The 24755-nt window shown below is 39.9% G+C and overlaps 2 protein-coding genes and 1 long non-coding RNA gene across 4 annotated transcripts; 1 reads left to right on the top strand and 2 right to left on the bottom strand.

Annotated features, from left to right (window-relative positions):
- Window positions 1-5537: 5537 nt before the first annotated feature.
- Window positions 5538-8002, bottom strand: LOC103985030 (probable inorganic phosphate transporter 1-8). Its single transcript, XM_065183138.1, has 2 exons — window positions 7870-8002; window positions 5538-7397 (listed from the first exon to the last, which is right to left on the bottom strand). Exon 2 carries the CDS (start codon window positions 7333-7335, stop codon window positions 5728-5730), a length of 1608 nt encoding a protein of 535 aa, XP_065039210.1. The 5' UTR covers window positions 7336-7397; window positions 7870-8002; the 3' UTR covers window positions 5538-5727.
- Window positions 8003-15802: 7800 nt separating this feature from the next.
- Window positions 15803-18328, top strand: LOC135673809 (uncharacterized). The gene is made up of 2 exons (XR_010513452.1): window positions 15803-16381; window positions 18095-18328. It is a non-coding gene; the product is annotated as an uncharacterized LOC135673809 (long non-coding RNA).
- A 456-nt stretch (window positions 18329-18784) lies between these two features.
- Window positions 18785-20605, bottom strand: LOC135673810 (alpha-1,2-galactosyltransferase gmh3-like). 2 transcript variants are annotated; one of them, XM_065183140.1, is made up of 5 exons: window positions 20055-20603; window positions 19929-19961; window positions 19735-19825; window positions 19100-19360; window positions 18785-19012 (listed from the first exon to the last, which is right to left on the bottom strand). In XM_065183140.1, exons 1-5 carry the CDS (start codon window positions 20490-20492, stop codon window positions 18912-18914), a joined length of 924 nt encoding a protein of 307 aa, XP_065039212.1. In that variant the 5' UTR covers window positions 20493-20603; the 3' UTR covers window positions 18785-18911. The 2 variants fall into 2 exon arrangements, with proteins under 2 accessions (XP_065039212.1, XP_065039213.1); XM_065183141.1 differs by lacking the exon at window positions 19929-19961 and having other exon boundaries at window positions 20055-20605.
- Between the last annotated feature and the right edge of the window lie 4150 nt (window positions 20606-24755).

A 24755-nucleotide genomic window follows, 5' to 3' on the forward strand; every position in this document is an offset into this window, starting at 1 on the left:
CAAGATGCAGTTTAAGTAAGAGTATAAAGGCAGTTTGCAGTTATGGTAGAGCTCAAAACGTAAACGCAATATGAAATATGATGATCGTACGAAAAAGCAGATTTACATCTAAACGCTTATTTGAAAAGTGAAAGGCTTGAAACTCGATCGTATATGCGCAGAAAGCAGTAAGCTTCAGAGGAGGTTTGCAGTAAAGATAATATGCTTAAAGTAAATGCAAACCGAGATTTAGAGTGGTTCGGTCAATCTTGACCTACTCCACTTTTGGCTTCCTCCACCGATGAGGTCACCGACGTCAACTAGAGGCCTTCCTTCAATAGGCGAAGGCCAACCACCCTTTTACAATTTCACTCATTTTGACGGGCTTAGGGGACAACCCTTACAGAATTTTCTCTCCTCTCTTTACAACTCAGAACTTGGAAGAAAAGAGGGAGAAGAACTTTTGGACTTTACAACAATTTTGAGCTCTAAGAATCACAGAAAAAGATCAAGATTTCGGTGTTGGTCTGTGCCCTTTCAGTGCTGAATGGGTGGGGTATTTATAGGCCCCAACCCAGTTCAAATTTGGAGCTCAAAACTATCAATTCCCGGAATTCCGGGATCAGGCGGTTGCACCTCCTGACTGGAGCGGTTGCACCGCCTGGCAGAGCTCGAAGACTGAGCCTCTAGGCGGTGCCACCTCTGTCAGGGGCGGTTGCACCGCCTGCCAGAGCTCGAAGACTGAGCTCAGGCGGTTGCACCTCCTGACTGGGGCGGTTGCACCGCCTGCCAAAGCTCAAAGACCGAGCTCAGGCGGTGCTACCTCCTGGCTGGGGCGGTTGCACCGCCCAGTCTCCCTGGGAGACTTAGCCCAGGTAGTGCTACCTCCTGGCTTGGGCTGTTGCACCTCCCACAGCAATCATGGTCCGAATGGGTTGATCCATTCGGCCAAATTTGGGTTTTTCATGGGCCCAATTGCCCCAAGATTAAGATAATGGGATCACCTCCCATTTCCAACTTAATCATTGTGCTAACTACGATAAATCCTAAGATAATCTCTGCAGCTTGCTCTAGTGCGTCAATCGCTTCTTTCGGCGAACTTCCGTCGATCATCCGATGAACCCTCGGTGATGCTACTGCGGACTTCCGGCAAACTCCTGGACTTGTGACGATCCACTTGGCGAGTTCCGACAAGCTTCTTTGGCAAGCTCATGGACTTCTCGGATTTGTTCCCGCAGAACCTCCGACGACTATCCGAACTTCCGTCGAACTCTCGAACTCCCAACGTGATCATTGTCTTGACTCCAGCACAACTCCTGCTACATGTTTTTCTTCCATCGTAGTTAATCCTGCACACTTAAAACAAAACTTCGATCGAGACAATTAATCCTAAGCAATTAACCAAGTTGTCCGGCATGTCATTGGTCCCTCGATGCTTCGTCCGATTCTTCGGCGTATCGTCCTGAGGCCAGTTGACTTCGCAACTCCGATATCCTTGGCACAATACCCGCTCTTCTTGGCCCGATGCCCGAGTCCACGGCCCGAAGCCTTCTGTCGATACGTCGACCGATCCACCGGCCCGACGTCCAATCTTCTGACATGTTCCTTCGGCACAACATGATTTTCCTGCTTTAATTGTCTCATCCTGATCGAAGCATCCTGCGTCACTCAAAACGTAGATTAAATCATAAACAGATATCAAGTAGTTTCATCATCAAAATACGAGATTCAACAACACCCCTGTCACAAAGGGAGACAAGTTCAGTCTCAACCAGTGCCCTAAAGGAAATATGAAAACTCAAGAAATACAGAAGATTCCCTATGCATCAGCTATAGGGAGTCTAATATATGCATAGGTTTGTATATGTCCGGATATAATGTATATTATTGGAGTGTTAGGTAGATACTTAAGCAATCCTAGAATGGATCATTGGAAGACAACTAAAAGAGTCACGAGATATTTAAATAGGACAAAAAGATCATATGCTCACATATAGGAGTTCAGACCATTTGGAGATCATTTGGTATTCTGACTCCGATTTTGCTGGATGCAAAGACAATAGGAAATCCACTTCGGGCTACATTTATATGTTGGCTGGTGGGGCGATTTCTTAGTGTAGTGCCAAGCAATCTCTTATTGGTTCTTCCACTATGGCAGTGAAATTTGTAGCATATTTTGAGGCATCCAATCATGGAATTTGGCTGAGGAATTTTGTCACAGGATTGCAAATAGTACAAGGGATTGAAAGACCACTAAAGATATACTATGATAACAAATTAGCTGTTTTATACTCCAACAACAATAAGAGCTCGACTAAGTCAAAGCATATTGATATTAAGTTCCTAGTTGTGAAAGAAAGGGTACAAAGTAAACAAATTTCTACAGAACACTTGTGAATAAACTTTTTGTTGGCGGATCCTCTCACAAAAGGTATATCGCCAAAGGTCTTTCATGAGCATACTGCTCATATGGGTATATCAGAATTTGAGGAAACTTTAGTTTAGTGAGAGTATGTCATATGTTTGTTATATGTTCTATGCCAGATTCTCTATTTATACATAAATTTTATAATCAGAAATAAAATTTCAATTTATTATACTTTATACATTATGACTATTAAAGTTATTAATGATCTCATAAAGATAAAGTTGGACCAGTTAAAAATTGACATGTACCGATCACATTCATGTAATTTTCATACTATATATTTCATAATTGATCTATATCATTTGTTTATGTTAATATTAGTAATCATTGATGGGTGTAGTTATGATTGATATATCGAAGACCGTTTTGGTCCTATATTAATATGACCAATGGACGAGATTGTTTTGTATGTCCTGTTTAATAATTGGAACAGTTTTGAGCTCATAAAGTATAGCATATTTATAATGATACATATGTGACTCAGTCGAAGATTGTTAAAATTTTAAGGGTCACAACATGTATAATTAAATATGTTAAGCTATTATTTTTATTAGTAAAAAATTAAAGTGATCCAATTAAAGAAAAGTTATTTGGCTAAGGGACATAATTATTATTATGAACATTAATTGTGTGGATATCATCAGTCATATTTCTAACTTAACGACGAGATAAGTTAGGAATATGAAACTCTTGAAGCATAATTGCAGATTCATCAATTATGAATATAATCATAATTATAGATTCATTACTTATGACTATAAACAAGATTATGATCCCGTCAATGAGAAATCTAAATTTCTTAAGGATACTTTCAATTGGAAGACCAAATCATCGATTAATTCAGAAAATACTCTAATGAATTCATCAGGTACATTTCTGTATTAATATGTTTCTTAATTGTTATAGGAATTTATATATATTATAATAGATTTAATAAGTTTTATCGAAACGTTCTTAATTTATTGCTTTGGATCTATTAAGTTTGTTTTTGGATCCAAATGATTCTATAAAATAATTGTTTGATCTGACATGTTAAAGAACCTAACATTTGAAGAGAGAGAAAGAAGAACAATTCTTTTGTGCTACTAAATACTTATGTATCAATTCACTCATGGACATGCAATATTGTACTTTTTTTAATAAGACGTGATTTAGAATGGCGAACCTAAAAGTATGATGATTACATCATAGATGATACATAAAAGCCCTATCGTAACTTCACCATGGAATGTACCTAAAAAAAAATTGCCTGCATGCTCTTCTTTTATTTAGCTTACTCAGCTTGTATAGAATAGTGCATATATTTTTTGTTAGTTAATTGCATATATATTTTTCTATACCAAAGTGTTCCTTCATTTTGAGTGTTTACATTATTAAATTATTTCTAATATCAATAGACCATATATCGTTACTTGACAATAATATGGAGGGCCTATGCATCAGGATGGTTGATTCTTCTAACCCTACACCTTCTGTTCCAGTCATATATACTCGTATAACTATCGAGGCATCTTCTACATCTAACATTATTGATAGTTAGGAGATGAAAAAAGTTCTCAATATAATAATAAACAATGATGCTACCGCTAATGATTATTGTCTTAAAACAGTGTCATTTCCACATGCATTGTTGTGCATATTGTAAATTTAATTGTGAAAGAAGGAGTTAGATGAATCCATTTTTAGAATTCGTGTTGCTTTGAAGTATCAAAAAACATTTCAGTTGCTTGAATTGTAGGAGACAAAGTTCGATAAAGAGGGTGAAGGAGTGTGCCTTTGAAAGATCTTTTGATGTTGCTACTATGCGTATTTTTTTGTTCCTCTTTATGTCACGGGCAACAGATAGATAGATGAAGGAGGTTTTTGGCATTGGGACCAAGATTAATCGATGTTGTCAACATGATGATCAAAAGCTTTCGTTTGATGGTCAACAAAATGAAGACAAAGTTCGATAAATATTGGAGAAACCCCCATACTATTAACGTATCGTTGCTGATTGCTGTGGTGTCTGATTCAAGGCATAAATTAGAGTATGATAATTACTTTATTGGTCTTTTCGATGATGATGATGATGATAAGACAATCGAATCATTCATTGGACGAGCAACATAAGATTATCGAGATAGGGGCTCAACATTTATTTGTGTCAACATCGGTATTTGTGCAAACGCCAATTCATGATGAAGATGATCTGAAATCACATTGTATGAATATGCTTTTACGAGCAGTTGAGAGCACAAATCAGAGCTAGAAGAAGTATTTGTAGGAGAACCATGAGTCGTTCAAGCTTAATATCAAATTAGATTTGTTGAATTGGTGGTGGAATGTGAGTGAATTCATGTCGATTCTTCCGAGGAATGTGTTGGTCATATCCATCTCTACTACTATATCTTCCAATTACAAAATTTTTTTGGTTCTATGAATTGATGATCAAACTAGAGTGGTTCGATAGCGAGCGATGTTAGCCCAATTTCAAAAGTCTTATTGTTCTAATTCGATAAAGGTTCCGATCGAACCAAATTGATGATTCACCAAAACTAACTGAATCGATTCATTTTAATATATATATATATATATATATATATATATATATATATATATATATATATATAATTATCAATTGATTGATTAATCAGATTAATTGATTTTTATCCAATTTAATTAAATAGATCCGACCATTAACGGTTCAATTTGAATCGATTTCAACGCCCCAAAATAATTATACATTGAAGAGCAAAAGTTTCTGTGGATTAGGTGGGACGGCAGCCTCCGACATCTGAGTTCAGCCAAACATGCCAAAAAATCCAGAATGTGACATTTCTTGCCTGTTCAAGAAACCGAAGCGAAATGACTTGTAGTCTAATTAATACGAGAAACTGTTCACGAGTAGTTTTATTGTCATGTTCATTCTCCTTAGAAATCCACCGAAATAATGGAGCAGCCGTGTCTCACAGTGCCTTCGACCGAGCTAGCTTCCCTGCAAGTGCCGAGGAGGTGGGTTCCTTGTTAGGATCGATATCGATGAGGGAGTGGAGCTTAGTCAACTCTACGGCCGTGATTCCAACGCAGGTCCACAAATGCACAACCTTGTGCTGCTGACCACGATGTCAACTCTATGGAACATAGACGATTCAAGCATGAACGGAGGAGCGTAAACTTGATGCCAAAGAGCACTTCCACACGTTTACCTGCGACACCGTCTCTTCTTCCACCGGGAAGAGCTGCGTCGGAGGAGTTTGGAGGGAATAGAGAGAATTACAGACATATCAATATGATATTACTAGCCAATGAGGGAGGGGAGGGGATGTATAATAATAATATTAAGCAGGCATCGTCCTGTTGTGAGGGGCTGCGGATTCCATCTGTTCCTCGTCTTCGTTCTCGCCCGACAATTCCTCGAGCGACCTCCCCTTCGATTCCGGCACTAGGAAGGTAAAGATCACGCCCAAAAAATTGCACGCCGCGAGCACGAAGAGCGCGTTGCGGACGCCGATTCCGGCCGGGTAGCCCTTGTCCCTCTTCGTCGGGTCCGTGCTGTTCTGTGCCGCGTACAGGAACCCGAAGGCGCCCACGATGGCCCCGGCCTTGCCCGCGGCCGCCGAGATGCCGTGGCATGTGGACCGCAGCCGCGCGGGGAAGATCTCCGCCGGCACGATGAAGGTGGTGCTGTTGGGCCCGAAGTTGGCGAAGAAGAAGGTGAAGCCGTACATGATGACGAAGCCGATGTGATGAGTGGTCCAGTGGTTGTAGGGGATGGCGAGGCCGAGCATGAAGACGGTCATCATGAAGAATCCCATGAGCTGGATGGTGAACCGGCCTATGGTGTCGATCAAGGCCACGGTGAACCAGTAGCCCGGTACGGTGCCGCAGAGCGCGATGAGGGTCTGCGCCCGGGCGATCCTGAACACTTCCTCGATGGCGTTCATGGTGGCCGCCTTCGGAATCCAACCGATGGCGCTGAAGATGTCCTTCTGGAACAGGTTCTGGCTGTAGAAGGCGATGTCGAGGAGGAACCACGTGGTGGTGGTGCCGACGAGGTGGAGACCGTGGCGGCGAGCGAACTCCCTGGAGAAGAGGCCGAAGCTGTTGGCCTCCTTCATGGTCAGCTGCTCCACCTTGGTCTGCTCCTCGACGATATCCACCTGGAGGACCTTGGACATGTCGGCGGCCGCCTTCTTCGCGTTCTTGGCTACCAGAGCGGTGTATCGCGCGGTCTCTGGCATCTTCATCCGCCAGTAGTAGGTTAGGGCGGCCGGGAGGGCTCCCAGCATGAGAATTATGCGCCAGATGTAATCGGCCTGCGATACGGTGGAGCCTTCCCGGTCGAACTGGTAGGCCGGCGCGTCAAAGCGGCTCTTGAAGGCGGCGGAGACAATGAGGGCGACGATGCCGCCGGTGAGGATGCCGAAGCCCTGCATGGCGAAGACGGCAGCGATGAAGGCTCCGCGGGTCCTCTTGTTGGCATACTCCGACATGATGGTGGCGGAGAGCGGGTAGTCGCCGCCGATGCCGAAGCCCAGCCAAAAGCGGAAGAAGCAGAGTGTGGCTATAACGCCTTTAGGGTCGTGGCCGAAGGAGAGGCCGGAAGCGACGGAGCAGATGACCATGAGCATGAGAGTCATGCCGTAGACCTTTTTGCGACCGAGCTTGTCGCCAAGCCACCCGAAGAAAAGCTGGCCGGAGAGGGTGCCGCAGAAAGCCACGCCATTGACGGCCGCAGACACGTTGGGCGGGAGCGTGCCGGGGGTGGGCGAGTCGCGGTCGAAATAGTAGATGCGGCCAAGGAGCTTGGAGACAAGGGAGATGCAGAACAGGTCGTAGGCGTCGGTGAAGAAGCCCATGCCAGCGATGACGATGGCCGTGAAGTGGTACCATTGCGTCTTGGCTAGGTCAAGGGCGTTGAGCACTTGGAGCTGGTCTCCGGCCATTGTGGCAGCACTTATCCTCTGCTTCCCACCTTCTTAGCAGTGCACACGACCGCAAACAGTAGCTGTAGTAGAACAAAGCAATCGTGAAAGCTCTGCAACTCTGGTCGAAGTTAATCACTCGAAGTTTGATGTATGTTGTGCGACAGTTCCTTAAGACGAGAAGAAAGAGTTCCAATCTCCCTTCGCTAGTGTGACAGGGAAAGCCAGAGACAATTGGGAATCCACAGCCTCCGAAGATGTAGGGATTCCCCAAAAGGTAGAACCCAGAAAACTCAAGAAGCAAACAGGAATCAATGACGGAATATTCTGTATGTTTGCTGATGAAGAACAAAAGAGAAACCCTTTTTATGTCAGAAAAATATCTTCGAAGAGAAAAGAGAACGAGAAGCCGTCGCACAACCAAGACACTAGAGGTTAGTCTCTCTCACTGCTTACGACGAGATCATCCAAAGTGATCCTAACTAGTTCATTTTCGTCTACGAATTGGGCCGAAGTAAACTGAACAGAAGCAAAATAAGATCATAGCCTTGGTACCTGCTCTGCAAGTGGAGCAAGAGGAGAAGATGGAACCCAGGGTTGATCACAGGAGGAAGAAGAAGAAGGCGGAGATGGGGAGGAGCGGAAGAGAGGAGGGGGAAGCCGCAGGAGGCTCTGAGATAAACTGAAGGGGGGTAGATGGGCCTATTAATAAGCACGGATGAATCTTTGCATACATCGCTCGCCATGTCTACCCAAGGTCAAGTCAACGCTGCGCAGACGCAGACAGTGGACCCTTCCTCTGCTTCCCCGCCTACTCCCTCTTCTGTCCTCCATCCTACGTCTTTTCTCTCTCTCTCTCTCTCTCTCTCTCTCTCACACACACACACACACTAAAAATATAAAAAATATATATACACTAAAAATACAAAAAATAAATAAATATTTTATTAAAAAATCTTCTCTATTGATTTTTTTTTTACCAAATGATACTCTAATATTCGTTTTTACCTTAGGGTGTCATTTTTTATTTAGATAAAAATATCCTTATATTTTTATTAAAATAATTTGATCACATATGTTATTAAAAAAATCTCTAATTTTGATAATTAATTATCATAATTTTTTTAAAAAAAATTTATCCAAAAAACTAATTTTTTCTGATGAAATACTAAAAAAATCTAGTTTTATATTTAAAAATAATACATAAAAAAACATTTTAGATTTTTACTACAGTGAATGCTGAGTTCAGATAAGAAACTTCTTATTGACTTTAAGATATGATTTTACTCTTTAGTGTGAATGAATTTAAACTGATATAACTCAGTATTTTTTTGAATTAAAACATTATCATGGAGAAGAAAAAGGATGCTCTGCCACACAAAAAAAAAAAAAAGATAAAAAATAAAGATACTCTACAGTAAAAAAATTTCTTATATTTATTTATTATTTTGTTCAACTTTGGTAGTAATGAATGAGACAGTCCGTTGCTGACGTGCGGTTTAGTCATAAATTTTGTAATTTTTACCCGCATGATCGTCTAACCCGCCTTAGCAACCACTAGCAGGTGCGGGTCCCGCTGAAGTTGCCCCACTGGCACGTCTATCAAAACCCCACCAGAAAGGTAAGCGGAACGGGTAGGAAAACTTGCCATTCATAAAATAACGCTATTTTTCGCGTTATATCGCCAAATACGTTGTAACCACACAAAAGTGGCACCATAGACACCCTATCATCTATTATTTCATAAATCATTACGTAGAACATGAAAGATGGAATAAATCACAAGCACTGCCTTTCCCTTTCTTCTGATTTCAACAGTGCATTTTTGTAGAGTTTCTCATGTTATGGATCAAGCTTTTCGAGTCCCATCTTCAGTATGAATGATATCTATAGCATCCCAAGAAATAAGAGATAGGGTCATACAAGCAGGAGAAGACCAGCGTCAGCAGCAATCCAAGCGGTCGCAAGAATCTTGGATGGCAGCCCAGTGGTCAATCAAGCACACACTATAGAGAGAGAAAGAGATTTCATACCAATAACTTAATCCTGAGGTTAGTATCGGTCTCGTCGATGATCTGAGAGGAGTTCACGAGGGAAATGGAACTTCGTCATTAGCTAAGCAAGCAATCTATTCTTACTCCAACTCAAAGTCATCTAAACAAACCCTAATCTCATCACGAACACCGTTCGAATCTAAAAATCTAAATTATCTAATAACCTTGGTTAAATCGGAATATGAAATTATCTTTCTTGTTCGTTCCCGTTGGATCAAACAAGACAAGTTTACAAGCTCGTCTCTACTTTCTTTCTTTCTTTCGACTTGGTGACTTGCATCGCTCGCTCGTCTTTATCACTTTTGCCTTGGCAGCTTGTGGTTGCCTATCCACCACATAAGACCCACCGGGAAAGCTTCTCCAAGAAACTTACCTGAATAATGGCATTTAAATATATTAGTTTCTCTTTTAATCACCTAATCGAAATTTTTATCAATTTACAAGCCTTATGCAATACCCATAAAATTATATAAAACAGATTAATTAGATTAAACATCTTTGATGTGTCACGAGAGTTAGATAATAAATAACCTCGGAATTAACTCGATGGCCGAGTTAGATTAAGTATTATGATATTGTTTAACCATGCAGGATTAAAAACAAATAACGTTATGAAAAAAAATTCACGAAGAATGATAATAAAATAAAAGCTGTAGAAACATTGCAAACCAATGGAGGGCAATCTGTGCCATGTCGATTTCATTGGGGTTGTCGAACGAGTGTCATCATTGAAGCCTCCGCAAAATCGAATTCATTCTGTTGTCGGGATGAAGAATGTGTAGCCGACGCAAGCGGATTCGTCGTGGCCACCCGATCACCGATGCCATTGAGCATTGGCAAATGAGTTGGATCGATCGGCTTAGCCTGTTTCCGATGTTGACTGATTCCAACACTACAGCCTTGATTTGACGATGATGACATGACGTTAGCGTGAACTCAATCTGGTGCTGTCTGTCGATTCTTCTTGGCGCGAAAACAAAAACATTCATTTTTCATTTATTTCACTCTTTTTTTCCCCCTTTATTTTTAAATATAGTTCCATTATTTGTAGAAATTATTTATGCCTTGGTCTCCCAAGACGCGCTTCGCCGACTCTCAAGTCAACCATGGCGGCCGCGTGGGCCCCACAGCACTTGCGGACACTCCGAACCCAAAGAGCCGAACTTAAATGTCCCAAAGATCCCCTCCTCAAGAACTTCTTACTCATCGCACGTGGCAACCTCTCCGGCCTGCCGATTGGTGAGACAGCTTCGCGTAACTAACCTCGAGACCCAACGTACGCGTGCGACGCGAGGAAATTTGGCAAGCAGAAATCTATCTAAATTTGCGTATATGGCAGAAATCAATCGTCAAAAGATAATTGGCAATGGCAAATATTTTATTAGTCACAAAAAGATCGGGAAGAAGCCATGGCGTTCATCACCACCCCATCATCCTTATCCGTTGCGGCCACGATGGTTCCTCGGTGGCATCACGGATTATTGTCAGCATCAAAACCAATTGCTTCTTGTGAGTGTGGAGGAGACAAAACTCGGGAAGTCGAGGATACCAAAGCCTAACAACGTTAGCATGAACGCCTCAGTAAGTCAACTGCACTGGCCCGGACGTCGATCCCAAGCTTGACGTGGGTAATGGGGACATGAAGCTCCCATTGTCATGACAAGTTGTTGACACCATTCATTATACTCGGTTAGTTTTCAACTCAGTGAGCTTAGAGTCAACTCAAGACTGCTTCTTATCGTCTGGGTGTAATTTCAGAGGACTTCTGCATGAGCTATATATCGAGATTCAAATATTATACATATAGAGTGAGCAACAAAAACGAAGTCAATGCCAACCGAGCTCTCACCATAACTACAAAAAGTGCGCGGTGAATGGTGGACTTTCGAAGAAAATAATAAAGATAGACGACAAGAAGATGAGGAAACATATAAAAGTCGTGCTATTTTTTGACCTCAGCGAATCAGAATGTACGTACGAGGCTAGTGTTTTTAGCATTTAGTTTATTCTTTTCATGCTCAATTTCGTTTTTCGTATTTGTTGTATCCTCTAATCTTTTATGGCCTTTCGGCGCCGCAATAGATGAAAAGTCAGAGTCTCCACCCGTCGGTCGACATCGCTTGCAATTGTCAACTTGATCGGAAGACTCCTTGTTCCATTTTTGGCATTTCAAAGTATATTTTTTTAGCACACTTGCATCGTTAATGGATGAACAGTTTTACTGTCTGTTGTTTTAACTGTTAATAAGTTAAAAGCAATGTACATTAATATTTTATTATTAAATAAGATTAGATAAAATTTTAGGAATAAAAAATTCATAGTTTAAAATATATTTTAAAAGATTTCAAATAAGATTAGATAGAGTTAGAAAGATTAGAGACTCTTATATTTTATAGATGGTATCTAAATTCAAGTATCAAGTATTCAAGTCCAATTTAATAGTCGTTTAAGATCTATAAGTTCTTTTTTAGGAGTTTAATAATTTTTTTCTTGATTTTTTTTCTTCTTTTATTTAGTTTGATCTTGGGCTAATAGTATCTTATTACAACTATTTGAGAAAAGATTGCAATTGCATGTGATCTTCCCTTTCTTCACATGGTATCATAGCCACAAGGATGATAATATGTATTTCAAGATCTTTTTGGTGAAGAAGATAATCTTTTTCGATAATAAAAAATTATAGTCGAGTTAGTGGATTTGGTATTGAACTTCTGAATCAGTCTAACTATAAGATTCGGAAGACTTATTTGAAGTCTTATCTCATAAAAGAAGATCTATGAGATGTGATCGGTAACAATACAACAATAACACCAAATATTGTAGATGGAGACCCCAACAAGATATGGAAAACTTTAAATGCAAAGGTTGAATTTGTATTAAAAAGATATATTTCTCATTATCTCTTTAAATATACTATTCGTTATAAATCAACAAAAAGATATTTAGATTATATTGCTAACAAAAAGAATATGGCTCAATTTTAGTATTTGGAGAATGATTTAGTAAATACTATCCGAGGTGATCTCTCAATTTCTCAAATTAAAAATTTATACTTAGAGATATCACTCATAGATCCAAATGAATATATTTCTGATGCACAAATAAAATATTATATTATTTATTGTCTTAAAAAAAAAATCCTTATGTTATATCTATTCAGGGCTAGGTTCAACAACCATCCTTAATAGAGTTGAGAAATCTTCTTGCTCCTTAGTAATTTCTAGCTCATCAATTGGCGAGAGCTCCTATTTCATACGGAGATGGAAATATCCTTTTTATAAATAAGAAAAAGAATAATGATAATGATAAAAAAAAAAAGATGATGTTGATAGTAAACAATAGTCTTATTCAAACAATAGTACAAATCGAAAGAAGATCAGGTGTTATAGGTATGACAAGTTAGGCCATATCAAGAAAAATTATCGTATGAAGATTAAAGGTAAAAATATTAGAAACAAAGAAGATTATTATAATGCTACTGATAAAGATCGAGATAAATGCTCTATAGTTGAAACTATTAAGGTCATCACATCTATCAATTTTAAAAATAACTGGATTATTGATTTGGTTATTATCTCATTAATAATGGTATCAAATTCACCCATCTTCGTCAATATGAAGGTAATGATAAAATTATTACGGTAGATAATACTACTGTTCACTATGTGGAAAAGGAAAGCACTATCATAATATTAGATAAAGACAATGATCTCATTACATTGAAGAGTGTATATCATATTTCAAGTATGAAGAAAAATATCTTCTATATTGCAAATATTGTTGATGCTAAAAGTTATATTCTTTTTTGTCCTAATGAAGTTAAGTTTGTTTACAATATAAAAGAATTAAATGAGACATAATACATATTGATAAAAAGATCAAAGATTATATATTTTATCAGCATCAACAACCTCATAATATGAGTACAAATGATAGTGCATTAATTTGGCATACTAGACTTGATCATATAAATTTTCTTAAATTAAAGATTATGATGTAGAAAACCTTAGTGAATGGTCTTTTCATTCTTACTACTTTTAGTGGTAATGAAGTTTGTAAAGGTTGTCAATATGACAAAGCACACCGGTAATATTTTGATAGACCATTTTCAAGATATAAATTTTCTTTGGAGTTTATTCGTACCGATCTAATGGGCCATACTCAAACATTATCTTAAATTTGCATAGCACAATATTTGTTCCACAAGTAAAATATGACGGAGAACTGAGACAAGCATGATCGCACATCGTTGAAGTTAACGCAATCCAAGTTGAGTAGTATAGTGGAGTAATATTCAAAGAAGATATAGCAGAAGTCAATCTGCACATTTTAGACCAAATTGACAGAAGAAAACGATGAAGGTGGTCCAAATCTCCCATGGTGTGACTAAAAAATGGGCCATGAGAGGCCAAGTTCTACTTTGTGAACTCTCAAAGCTGACCTTGCTTCCTTTCTTTTTGAATCGTGTATTGATAGAGCTGCTGAAGAGAAGCTCAGAGCTTTCAGTGTCACTGTTCCTTGAAGCACCGGGTACAAGGGGCCAAAGAAAAGATTGTTGGTCAAGGGTCAGAGGCTGTCGCATCCATGGATGGCCTCTCTCTCTTACCTAAACTGTGCAAGCAGGCAAAGGTAATGAAATCTAGAGTTCATGTTCACTCTAATGGAACATTTGCAGAATTTATATGCATCATCAGAAAGATCGTTTGTCTGCCGCTTCAGGAAGGAGGGTGCAGTAATCTGACACAGCTTATCAGTTGACTGAATTGTGCTTACACAAAAGCATCGTCATGCTTTGTGGATGTAGAAGAAGAGAAAGAACGAAGAAACACGAGATACTGATTAGGGTTCTAAAAGATCATTGTAACCTAACTGGATGATTCAAACTGGTGCTGTCACCAACATGACAGAATAATCCTCATGGAATAGATGAAACAAAGAGAAGAGACGCAAAGCAAAGCTTATGAGTCCTCGATTCAGTAGCTGTCACACCTCAAATACATACCTCAATCCACATCCTACTGAAGAAAACCATTGCCCTTAATCTTAACCTAGCATTCGCAGGTAATGTACAAAGTTCAGAGCTAGCTAGCGTCTGAAGAGAGTCGAAGCCCTTGAGGTGACATGTTGCGAGTGGGAAACCACAGAATGAAACATCCAGAAGTGACAAAAACAATTGGCTTGGCGAAGCTTCAAATGAGAAACAGCATGACAGATATGTTTTTGCTTCAGTTTTCACTTCTCAGACAGGAATACTTTGGGCAAGCTAACTGTAATTTATATTAGCAATCAGGATTTGATACCAATATCCCATTGATCTTGCAAAATCTGGCAGAATAATTATGATTAATTTCCAAGTAGAAAGAACTTGATACCTCCTATTTTGAGGCATTTGAACTTGTTGGATTCGATAGGAACAAGTCTGTTCCACACCCAAAAAGTCAAAAAGTGGTGCTTGATAGCCACTGTATGACGTGAATACCAATATCCCATTGACCTTGCAAAATCTGGCAGAATAATTATGATTAATTTCCAAGTAGAAAGAACTTGATACCTCCTATTTTGAGGTATTTGAACTTGTTGGATTCGATAGGAACATGTCTGTTCCACACCCAAAAAGTCAAAAAGTGGTGCTTGATAGCCACTGTATGACGTGAATACTAACCCAAAGAGCTCGACAGGGCTGTCTCCGTAATGGAAATCTCATCCAGAGGGTGAATGGTCGAGAAATTATAGGAGTAATATCCTCAAAACAAAGAAAAGAAAAAGTAGAAACAAAAAGGCTTAAGCATATTGATCGTATAAAAGATTCTGAAAGGATCATGACGGTCCACAACTGCCCAGAAAATGTACTACTCCAGATGAGAAAATATTAACAATCAGGACTTGATGCCTCGGGGAAAACCTTATTGGATGACTATTTGATGTGAAGGGTTGATAGGTTAAAGATGCAAATGGACCACTCGGAAAAGAAAGAGCCATATTTATCGAGTTTTTCAAAGGTGGCAATGCCTTCTGGAAGTCGATCAAAAGCTTTCTGCGAGGCTATTTCTCATGAAAATGCAATTTCTAGATTCTGACCTTATAGCTGTATCTTATGTTCAAAATTTCCGGAATATGATGATAATTATTATTTTATTTTATCTAATAATAATTATAGGGTCTCATGGCTGTTTATAGGGTTCAGTTTTGCTTCCAACCATCCTTGGGTGAGCTAAACTCCAACTGTTGATCCGAATTTGTTCTTTTAGTAGGGTTCACCATATTTTCTGCTGCTGATTGTATCAAGTTGCTAAACATCACTCTCTTTGTTTGCTTCTTGGGGATTTCAGATACTAAAATGGTGAAGTTATGTTATCGCGGTCAATGTTAGGTTTTCTGTAGGAATTTAAGGATCTACACATTGTGATTTTGGAGCTGATTTGTATCTGCAGATACGTTGGGCAAAAGGTTTTCATCTTGCACTCTCGATTTGCGCTTCTGGACTACTAAAAATCTTTCTACAGCTGAACCTGCTGATGGGGCCTTATCTACTGCAAATATGTTAGGCCAAATGTTTCAACATTGCTAGATTTATTTGCTCCAAGCATGTAACACCCCTCATTTCCGAATGTTCGTATAAATTTTTGGGAATAATGTAAGCATCTATTTTAATTGACAAAAGAAATAGAGTATGGATTAGAGGTAACTTATTTTTAAGATTTGGGAGATCTGTTCAAAAAAAAAAAAAAAAAAAAAAAGAATCTGAGGACCTATATGTAAACCCTAAGGACCTAATCGTGAATATGATAAAAACAAGGACTAATCTGCAAAATGCACCAAATGACAAATCCCACCGCTTAAGCTTCTCTGCCTTCGTTCTTAAGGAAGCAGAGAAGGCAGCTCGTGGGTGATCAGGGAAAGAAAGAAAGAAAGAAGAAGAAGAAGAAGAAGAAGAAGAAGAAGAAGAGAAACAAAAATTGGGGCTTTTGGGGTTCTTGCTTTAATCTTTTCATTGGGGGTCAAAATTCTCAAAGGCAAGTGTTCTAACCCCATCCTACAGAAGTATTAGACTCTGTTTTTATGTTGATTCAAAATAAATTGGAAGATTTCTATTTAGAAACTGATATGTCTCTCTTTGGACTTAAAACCATGGATTCTGAAATATTTTCGGTATACTGACCCTTATACACTGTTTCGGCTATAAGTTTTAGCACAAAATGTGAATTCAGGCAGGAACTATTTTGTTTGTAATTAGACTCTTATGTCTTTCTTTTGACATCGATTTTGTAGAATTTGGACACCGAATATTTACCCAAACATTTTTCTCAAATGAGACTATAGACGCTGTAAAACAGAGTTCAAGATTTTTGACCTATCGATACTAAAATACCTATAACTCCCTGTTGAAAATTCTGATTTGTACCAAACTGATTTTATTTGAAACTAGATTTGAAAATCTTTCTTTTGACATACAGTTTGGAAATTTTGGAATTCAATTGCCTACCCTTTTATCGTTGAGTCCGACCCTATAAATTCTGCAAAACAGTGATTGTGATTTTGACCTTGTGTTACCAAATCTGAGGTAACTCTGTGTTGGGAGCCCTGTTTCATATGAAATCTGTTCCATCCGAATATAGATTGATATATGGTTCGACCATAGTCTTCTTATGAGTATTGGAGCATAATTGTTATTCTGAAATATTTGTTTGATGTGCCACTGGAATTCTGTCCGAAATCGAGCTTTGGTCGATTTCGCGTATTCTGTTCCATTCCTTTGGATACTTGAATTCGTCTAACCTTCTTATTTGAATTGAGCTAACTATAATTGGATTCCCTGTACACTCTTGCTTCCATTTTCCTTTCTAAAAGGAATACATTTGTGAGAGATTTGTATCCTTGCATCATTTGTTCTTAACAAAGGCACATGTAAGCTTCGTTGTTCCGCGTGTGCTTCCGATATATGCTACTTATTGTTGAAACTGCCCTTTTGTACTCTGGTGTGTGGGATTGGACCTTTGCAAGAAATGGTAAAGGGTATGCGCTATTTGCCCGCTTTGTGGGGTCCCGTTATGTGGGATATTCTGGACCTTTGCCAGAAATGGTAAAGGGTATGCGCTTGTTGCCCGCTTTGTGGGTATGTGATTAGAGCCTGCGATGCTCTGCCGGCCCCCTTTGACTTCACCTAGACGTGGGTGGATGGAGCTCCCAGACGTGGGAGACTTTTGTCAGGTGGTCATTCAGAAATGGATGAATCACATTCTGACTGAGATCCCACTACACCCTCTATATGTTTGATATGACATCCAGAGTTTTGGTGAGTTATTTCTGTTCATACTCTGGATAAGATTGATATGATTGCAACGTCAAGGACGACGTTTGAGCTCTTGTACGATATGCGTACCTATATGCTCTGAAAGGCTTCATTCACTGATGATTTTGCTTCGAAATGTTCCATATGCTGTTGATATGCTTCGAGACATTTTATATGCCATTGATAAGCTCCGATATGTTTCCTTTGTTTCTGATATGCTCCAATTACTCTATGCCCCATCTGTCAGGAACCAAATATGCATGATTGAAAGGACAAACTGTGATTCTGCTCCTAATGATATTATGTCTACGAAATCGTATATTCTGCTTTGTGTTTTGAAACCGTATCTCTTTGGAAATTGTACCCTTTTGATATGGATATGTTAGTCACTTGCTGAGCTCTTTATGCTCACCCCGTTTGTTGATAAATTTTTCAGGATAGCGTATCACTTGCTTAAATGTTAAGAATGGGCTGAGGCAGTGGAAAGTTTAGAAGACGTTGGGCAGAACTTTTGTTAGCATACATGTAGTTGTGTAAAAGCTACCTTGCATCTAATGAAATGTGACTATGAATCTAAACTTGTGGATTTTGTGTAAGTTAATGGATCCCTCATGTATAGGGTTTTGGAATGTTAAATTAAATTCGTGTAATGATATGAACTTATGGTAAATCGTTGTTTGTGGTGACTGCATAGAATTCCCCACTTGTGGATTTACACTGTGGTTTTTATTTTGATGAGTTGAGTTCAGATTGTATGAATTATCGAGTGATGTGTGCTATGTTTATGAATTGCACAGGGTTATGAAGTGGTAGATTATAGAAGTGAAAATTTTGATCTGAATGTTTTCTTAGTGACCTCAAATGTGTGTTTGGATCCTGGGTTAGTTGTGATGAAGATTTTAAATATTATCGATATATTTTGTGGGGGCGTGACAAAGCATCCAATTGGATCAACCGAAGCTCGAGGTTTTGACCTATCCATTCTATGACTTTTGTCATTATCTTTCAGTTTTATAATGCGATTTCATGCTTAGACAATACTTATTTTCTTCCATCATCACTCAGCTTATGCATCATCATACTCTACAAGATGGGCACATATTTTTAGTAGTGGAACATAGAGATGTCAGGGTATGAGTCATGTTTGTAAATCCAACCAATTCATACAACACAACATGGCTACTGTTACATAACCTACTCAAAGTCAAAACCGCTAACCTGTTGGCTTTGGTGAAAAGGTTGCATCTCCTTTTCTATTCCGAAGCTCTCAACTGATCTAGTATCACCTCAATCCATTTCTTCTTCTCGTCTAAGCCAGCAAGGTGAACCATGAAGTCCCCATCAGAGTACACTCCTAAATGCCATAGAATAAGCACATCCATTTTAAGTAATTCAGTTCCATCACCATATAACCAAATTGTAGGAGTGGTGTAGTGACCACCTTGCCAAGTGACCAAAGGCGAGGAAATCAATCGATACACAGACTTCCAAGAAGGAACCCAAGGATAGGAATTGAACAGGCATTGCATCCGAGATATGTGAACATGGACACTCAATTCCTCTGCTGAGAGGCTGTTGATGAGGTACTTCATCGCAGCATTGTCACCACTTTTGGTGGACCCAAACTGAACAAACGATGTTTGGTTCCACCATGCGTCCAAGAAATTCTCACTCCATTTGGATCTTCGAACAAAGAACAATCCTACGCAGCAACCACAACAAAATAAAAATTGTTATTGCCCAAATTCGATGATTTATATGTGACAAATTTGGGCAGCCCACAGAACAAGATTGGCCTGGCCTGACAAATTTGATGCTTTATGTGTCTTTTGAGATATCTCAAGCCAATTCAAAACAAAAGGTGGTTTCAAGTCGACGCCAAAGCCAAGCCTAACAACCAAATCTGAACCCGAACCAATCCAACTTAGTGCGACCTAAACATAACATGGACATGAATATATAGCCCTTGATCAGTATGATCAACCATAGAAAGAGATCTGAGGGGTTTCCATACAAGTAGTAAACGCTAGGAGAGTTATGTCTGAAGTACGAATACTTGAGAGGGATCGAAATCACCTGAATTAACTCCATTAAAATCCTCCGTCACCACCAAGTCTGGTGATGACTCGAAGTCTCCGTGCTCAAGTTCGGCTTGCAGAATACTCTCCTGCAAACCCACAGATCAAACAATTCTTTTGCTCAAGAACTCAGTTGACAGCGGTAGATTAGTGCCAAAACTAAATTGAAACAAAAGCTTTTGTTGCTTTTACCAACGATGTATTGGGATTCGTCACCACCGTGTCCTAAAACCCACAGAAAAAAAAAATAACCGAATTAAATGCGCGTATTTTTTCTTTCTTGTTAGATTTGAATGAGACGGAGTGAGTGCGACTCACAGCGTCATTCCAGAAGACCCAGTCGTAGAGCGGGAGCTGCGATCGGACGGCCAGTATCTTGCTCCAGTTGGGCGGGCGGCTGCGATCCACCAGATTCCGCGCGTCGACGTACCCGTACCCCATCTGCTCCGCGTACGCCCGCTTGTTCCCCTCCACCGCCGCCTTCACTCCCCGGAACGACCGCCGTCCCCCGCCTTCGGACTCGTCGGAGAAGCTGACGATCGCGATCCTCGGACGCGGGCTCGCCACATCCCCGGCGGTGCATTCCGCGGGCTGCGGCGCGCATCGCCGGCCGAGATCGTTGGCGCGGCAGAGAAACGCGGCGACGGCGTGGAGGGAAGCGACGGCGAGGAGGAAGGAGGAAAGGAGTAGGGGGAGCCATATCCGCCGTTCCGTAGGCCGGTGCTTGGTCCACCGAGTTGGCGGCAGCGGTGCCATCGACGAGGCCTCTCTCTCCTCACTGCTCACCGGGCGAGCACCGTTTGGGGTTTGGGGTTCGGGGGCGCCCTGCACACACAGCCACCAACAGTTTCTTTATGAGGCGATGTGTCGTTTAGCCTAATGGCCAAAAGGTGAAGGGAAGCTTGAAGTGCGCATGCCTCGAGAATTGTAGTTCGGCTTACCTGTGAGGACCAAGGCAGGGAACACGGAATCTCCTCGAGAAGCCTTAATCCACGTGTCGTACCTTCTCCAAGTTTACGTTCAAGCCGTGCGGGCACCCCGGGCAATTCCCCTGTTGTCTGAATCGGCTAACACAGGAAAAGTTCACGCTCAAAACAGAGTCATCCTGCTCGCTTGGTGGTAGGTCGTTCCATGTTGCGCAAGTTTGTGCGAGCTACATTCTTTTGCATAGTTCATTTTCGCTTCTACATTTCAGCAATATATTGTATGTAATACGACTTCTCTTCACGGTGATACCTGCGACTTCCCCCAACCTCCCTACGGCTAGAAAGAGACGAGTGGCTGTTTAAGCGAAGTGAGGCTACTCTCAATAGGCATCGAAGGGGACACCATCTCGATCAGGACCGTCCATTTTGTCATCCCCGCCGTCCAAATCTTCCTCCGTCGGTCCACGTCTCGCTTTCATCGGTTTGAACCCGTCATCCGCCACGGTTTCACCCTCCGCCTTCTTCCGTGCCCGCTTCGCCGCGTTCATCTCTATGTTGACGGAGGACGAGGAGTTGCGTGCCCGCGACATAGAAAGGTGGTGGTCGCAGAGGGAGCTCCCTTCCGCCGCCACCCGCTTGCACTGCCACCCCTTCCCGTTGCTCCTCTTGCAAGTGATCTGCGCGACCGAGTTCCTCTTCTTCTTCGCCTTCCCCGCCTCGGCTTCAGCGTCGGATTCTGATTTCGGTGGCTCCATCATGCTACCAGAAATAGGAGTCCTCATGAGGTGTTCTACAGTTTGTTCTCTTAATCGAGGACAAGAGTATGACATTAAAATCATCCGATACGACGCAATAAAACCCTAAAGGAAATATAAGAAAAAGGTCGGTTTAGTTCAAGCACCATATCTGAGGCACCATCGGACTCTCGTTTCCTGTCAGATCGGTCGTCTGCTCCGATCGCTTTGATCCTATCGGCTGCTTAAAAGCAGATGTTGATCAGTTCAAACTTCGAACAGTGAGATCGACTGGGGATTTCTCCAAGTGTTCAGTGCACGATCGGAAAACCAGAACAAAATAGACAATGAAATGAAAAGTGGAAGTCATCCCGTTTTCAAGAAAAAGAACACAGGCTGCGAGGATATCCAAGACCAGAACATCGAAGAGGGCGAGGACTGTGAAACGATGCCGATACGGATCAAGAACAGAGAAGTGACGGTGCCTCGGATGAATTACCTCGTGCGATGGCGGTGGATCAAACACAGAGGTGGAAGGAGGAGGAGGAGGAGGAGGAGGCCGAGGGATCAGCAACATCTTGGAGGCTTGCTTTCGAATCCTCATCGCTCTCTGCCGCCCTCGAAATCGCCAGCCAAGAGCGATTTCGAGCGAGGAAGAGAAGTCTCGCAAAGTGCTGCGGCCTCGCCGTCTCTCGCTTGCATCACTCCGAGTCCGAGCGACGACCCCTTTTGTAGTTGCCACCCGCATCGCACGATTCACGAATTACCATAGTTCAGCCATTGCTCGTGATTTGATCTGCTGTCCGGCTAAGAACAGCAAGCAGCTTAGTCCCACTTACAACGTAAACTAAGGTTGCCATGTCAGCCAAAAAAAAAAAAGAAGCTAATAATAATCTTTGAGTTTATTTGCCGGCAGACCGTTACCCGCAAAACAAGTAGTTCCGAACCCACATTTTAGATCCAATGGTTCCACAGGTAGACAAGGCGGGATTTTCGAAACGGGTGGGAAAAGATGAAAATGCTTTTACCGAAGAGCCCCTACAGAGTTTTAAACCAATCATCATTCAAATCCCCCCCCTACAGCGTTAACTTACACGGCCTCGTGTAAGTTAGGCGGTACGTCTTGTAGCTGCAATTATTATATTAATATTGTGAGGGATTTTTTTTTTTTTTTTTTTTTTGTGGGAGAGGATTAATATTCGAATGAAACGAAGGAAAATTGATGGCGGATTAGAGCGAAGGTAGATACACTAGAGCTGTCTTTTAAAATAAAAGATTTAAAAATTCTCTTAATGGAGAGATCAACTTATGGTTAATGTCAAATATGATGTGGAGTAGCAATAAAGCCTAAGAAGGTGAGTTAGTTGGGTTTAAAAGTTCTCGTTGGCTGTTGGCTGTTGTTGCTATTGTTGTTCAAGGTACGTTCGACTTGTTTGTTGTTGAAAAATATTTTGAATATTCTAACTTTATTTGAGGAGCTTAAATTAAAAAAAATAAAAAATCACCAAACAATTTGACTAGTAAACTATGCTAAGATTCAGATACGTTTTGGAGAGACTAGTAAACAAGATCTGCAGCGAAAAAAAAAAAAAAAAAATTCTGTCAAAATTTATGCTGACAACAGTAATTCTCTTGGTATTAAGTCTCAATATCTTGCTTCTGATTTCTTAAGAGTTTGCTTTCATCAAAGGAGGATTCCATTGAATGCATTCTTGATATCCTCCTTGTTTTGAATACTTGTTCAATTTCAAGACAATGTCAACTCCAGTCTTCTACCTTTGATAAACATCAAAATCTAGCCTCGTCGTAGCTATTAAAAATTTCTAAATCATGGCAAAGTTATCTAATTGTTTATTATCAATTCAAAAGGAGCAATCAAGGGCAATGATCGATCCCCTCTTCTTTTATATCACAAATAAAGCATAGTAATTATATTTTACAATGAACACTTTTAGAATATCTTGATCTCGTACTGGTGTTCTTTTTAGTATTGACAAGATTCTAACCTTATTTCATTACTTTTTCTATCTCTCTGTGGAACAACAAAAGTATTTTTTGTTGTTGTTGTTTATTTCTGTTACTAATCCTTTCTCTTTGTGTGTTTTGTTTTGTTTTGTTTTTTTTATTGCACAAGATTACAACTTAGCTAACCCTTTACTAGAAATTATCACTTAGGTGACACATTAAAGTTGTAAGGTAGGCATAATGTGATGTAATGTTAGAAGAGAGAGAGAGAGAGAGAGGGAGAGAGAGAGAGCTTAGAGTTTGATGTATCATGCTTCTTAGAACCATAAACCCATTTTTTTGCTAATAAATACAAATTCTGACACAAATCTCATGATCACTAACGATTTTAGAAATGTGAGATATAATCTATAAGAAACATTTACATTTGATCCTAAATTACCAACGTGAATAATCAATATATGCCTACGAATGAAATACATAATTTCACAAGGCATTTGAAAATATTATAAATTAAAATATTTATAAATTAAAATACATAATGCGGTGAGAAATGCAAGTTTCAAAACCAATCGTCTATCCTTTCTTGGCATTTCAATCATCCTATCATTTTAAATAAAAAACATCTTGATTCAATCAAATTTTTAATGAAAATATTATAAATTAAAACTTAACATCATCTGATGTGACCTTCCCCATTAGTGTCACTTTGAACCAACAAATCTAGATCAAGAGGTAAATCCTTCTGCTAATTACAATCAAAACTCAAATTTCTAATAAAGTTAACAAGTCAATTGGTTGTATGATTGCCCTCGCACCATACATGAGTAATAGTATAATTTTTAATTAAAGAAGAAATCCTCTAAAACAGTATTGAGTTATTATTTAAGATATCAACAATAACTTTAGAATCTAATTTCATAATCAACAACATTACTCCTAAGTCCAAGCCTTCTTCATCCCCTCCCTCTTGTATAGCTTGTGCCCGGTGGAAAAATTCATTTTTTCCTCTAAATATAAGAGCTATTAGAATTCCTCAAAATAAAATAATATTCTCCCAAGTTTAAAGAATTCTTCTACTAGTGGAATCTATTTAATAATCCTTCAAATTGGTTAACTAGCATTGTAGAGTCAAATAGGGTAAATCCTATATATAATAGATTAAAGATGCGAATAAGTATTAAAGAATAATTTCATAAAACTTTCCAAAGAAACCAAAGAACAATTGCAATAAACATGGATTATATAAAGGACCCAATTTGTTAGTTCATTCAAAACCATTCACCATCGCACATGAAAGCATATGAGGATGTCATCCGCATATAGAAGATGATATAATTTGTATATATTTTTGAAACAAAAAAGAATGATTAGATTCCTCTCACAAGCTTGAT

This window comes from Musa acuminata, chromosome BXJ1-5, assembly GCF_036884655.1.
Source record: "Musa acuminata AAA Group cultivar baxijiao chromosome BXJ1-5, Cavendish_Baxijiao_AAA, whole genome shotgun sequence".
NCBI lineage: Eukaryota > Viridiplantae > Streptophyta > Magnoliopsida > Zingiberales > Musaceae > Musa > Musa acuminata.

Excerpts from the sequence above, each read along its gene's own strand:
- LOC135673810 (XM_065183140.1), bottom strand. The coding sequence starts at position 20,492 with ATGGCACCGCTGCCGCCAACTCGGTGGACCAAGCACCGGCCTACGGAA. Across the intron at positions 19,962-20,054 it reads GGGTCTTCTGGAATGACGCT|GACACGGTGGTGACGAATCC; the intron begins GTGAGTCGCACT and ends TGTGGGTTTTAG. Across the intron at positions 19,826-19,928 it reads CGAATCCCAATACATCGTTG|GAGAGTATTCTGCAAGCCGA; the intron begins GTAAAAGCAACA and ends GTGGGTTTGCAG.
- LOC103985030 (XM_065183138.1), bottom strand. The coding sequence starts at position 7,335 with ATGGCCGGAGACCAGCTCCAAGTGCTCAACGCCCTTGACCTAGCCAAG.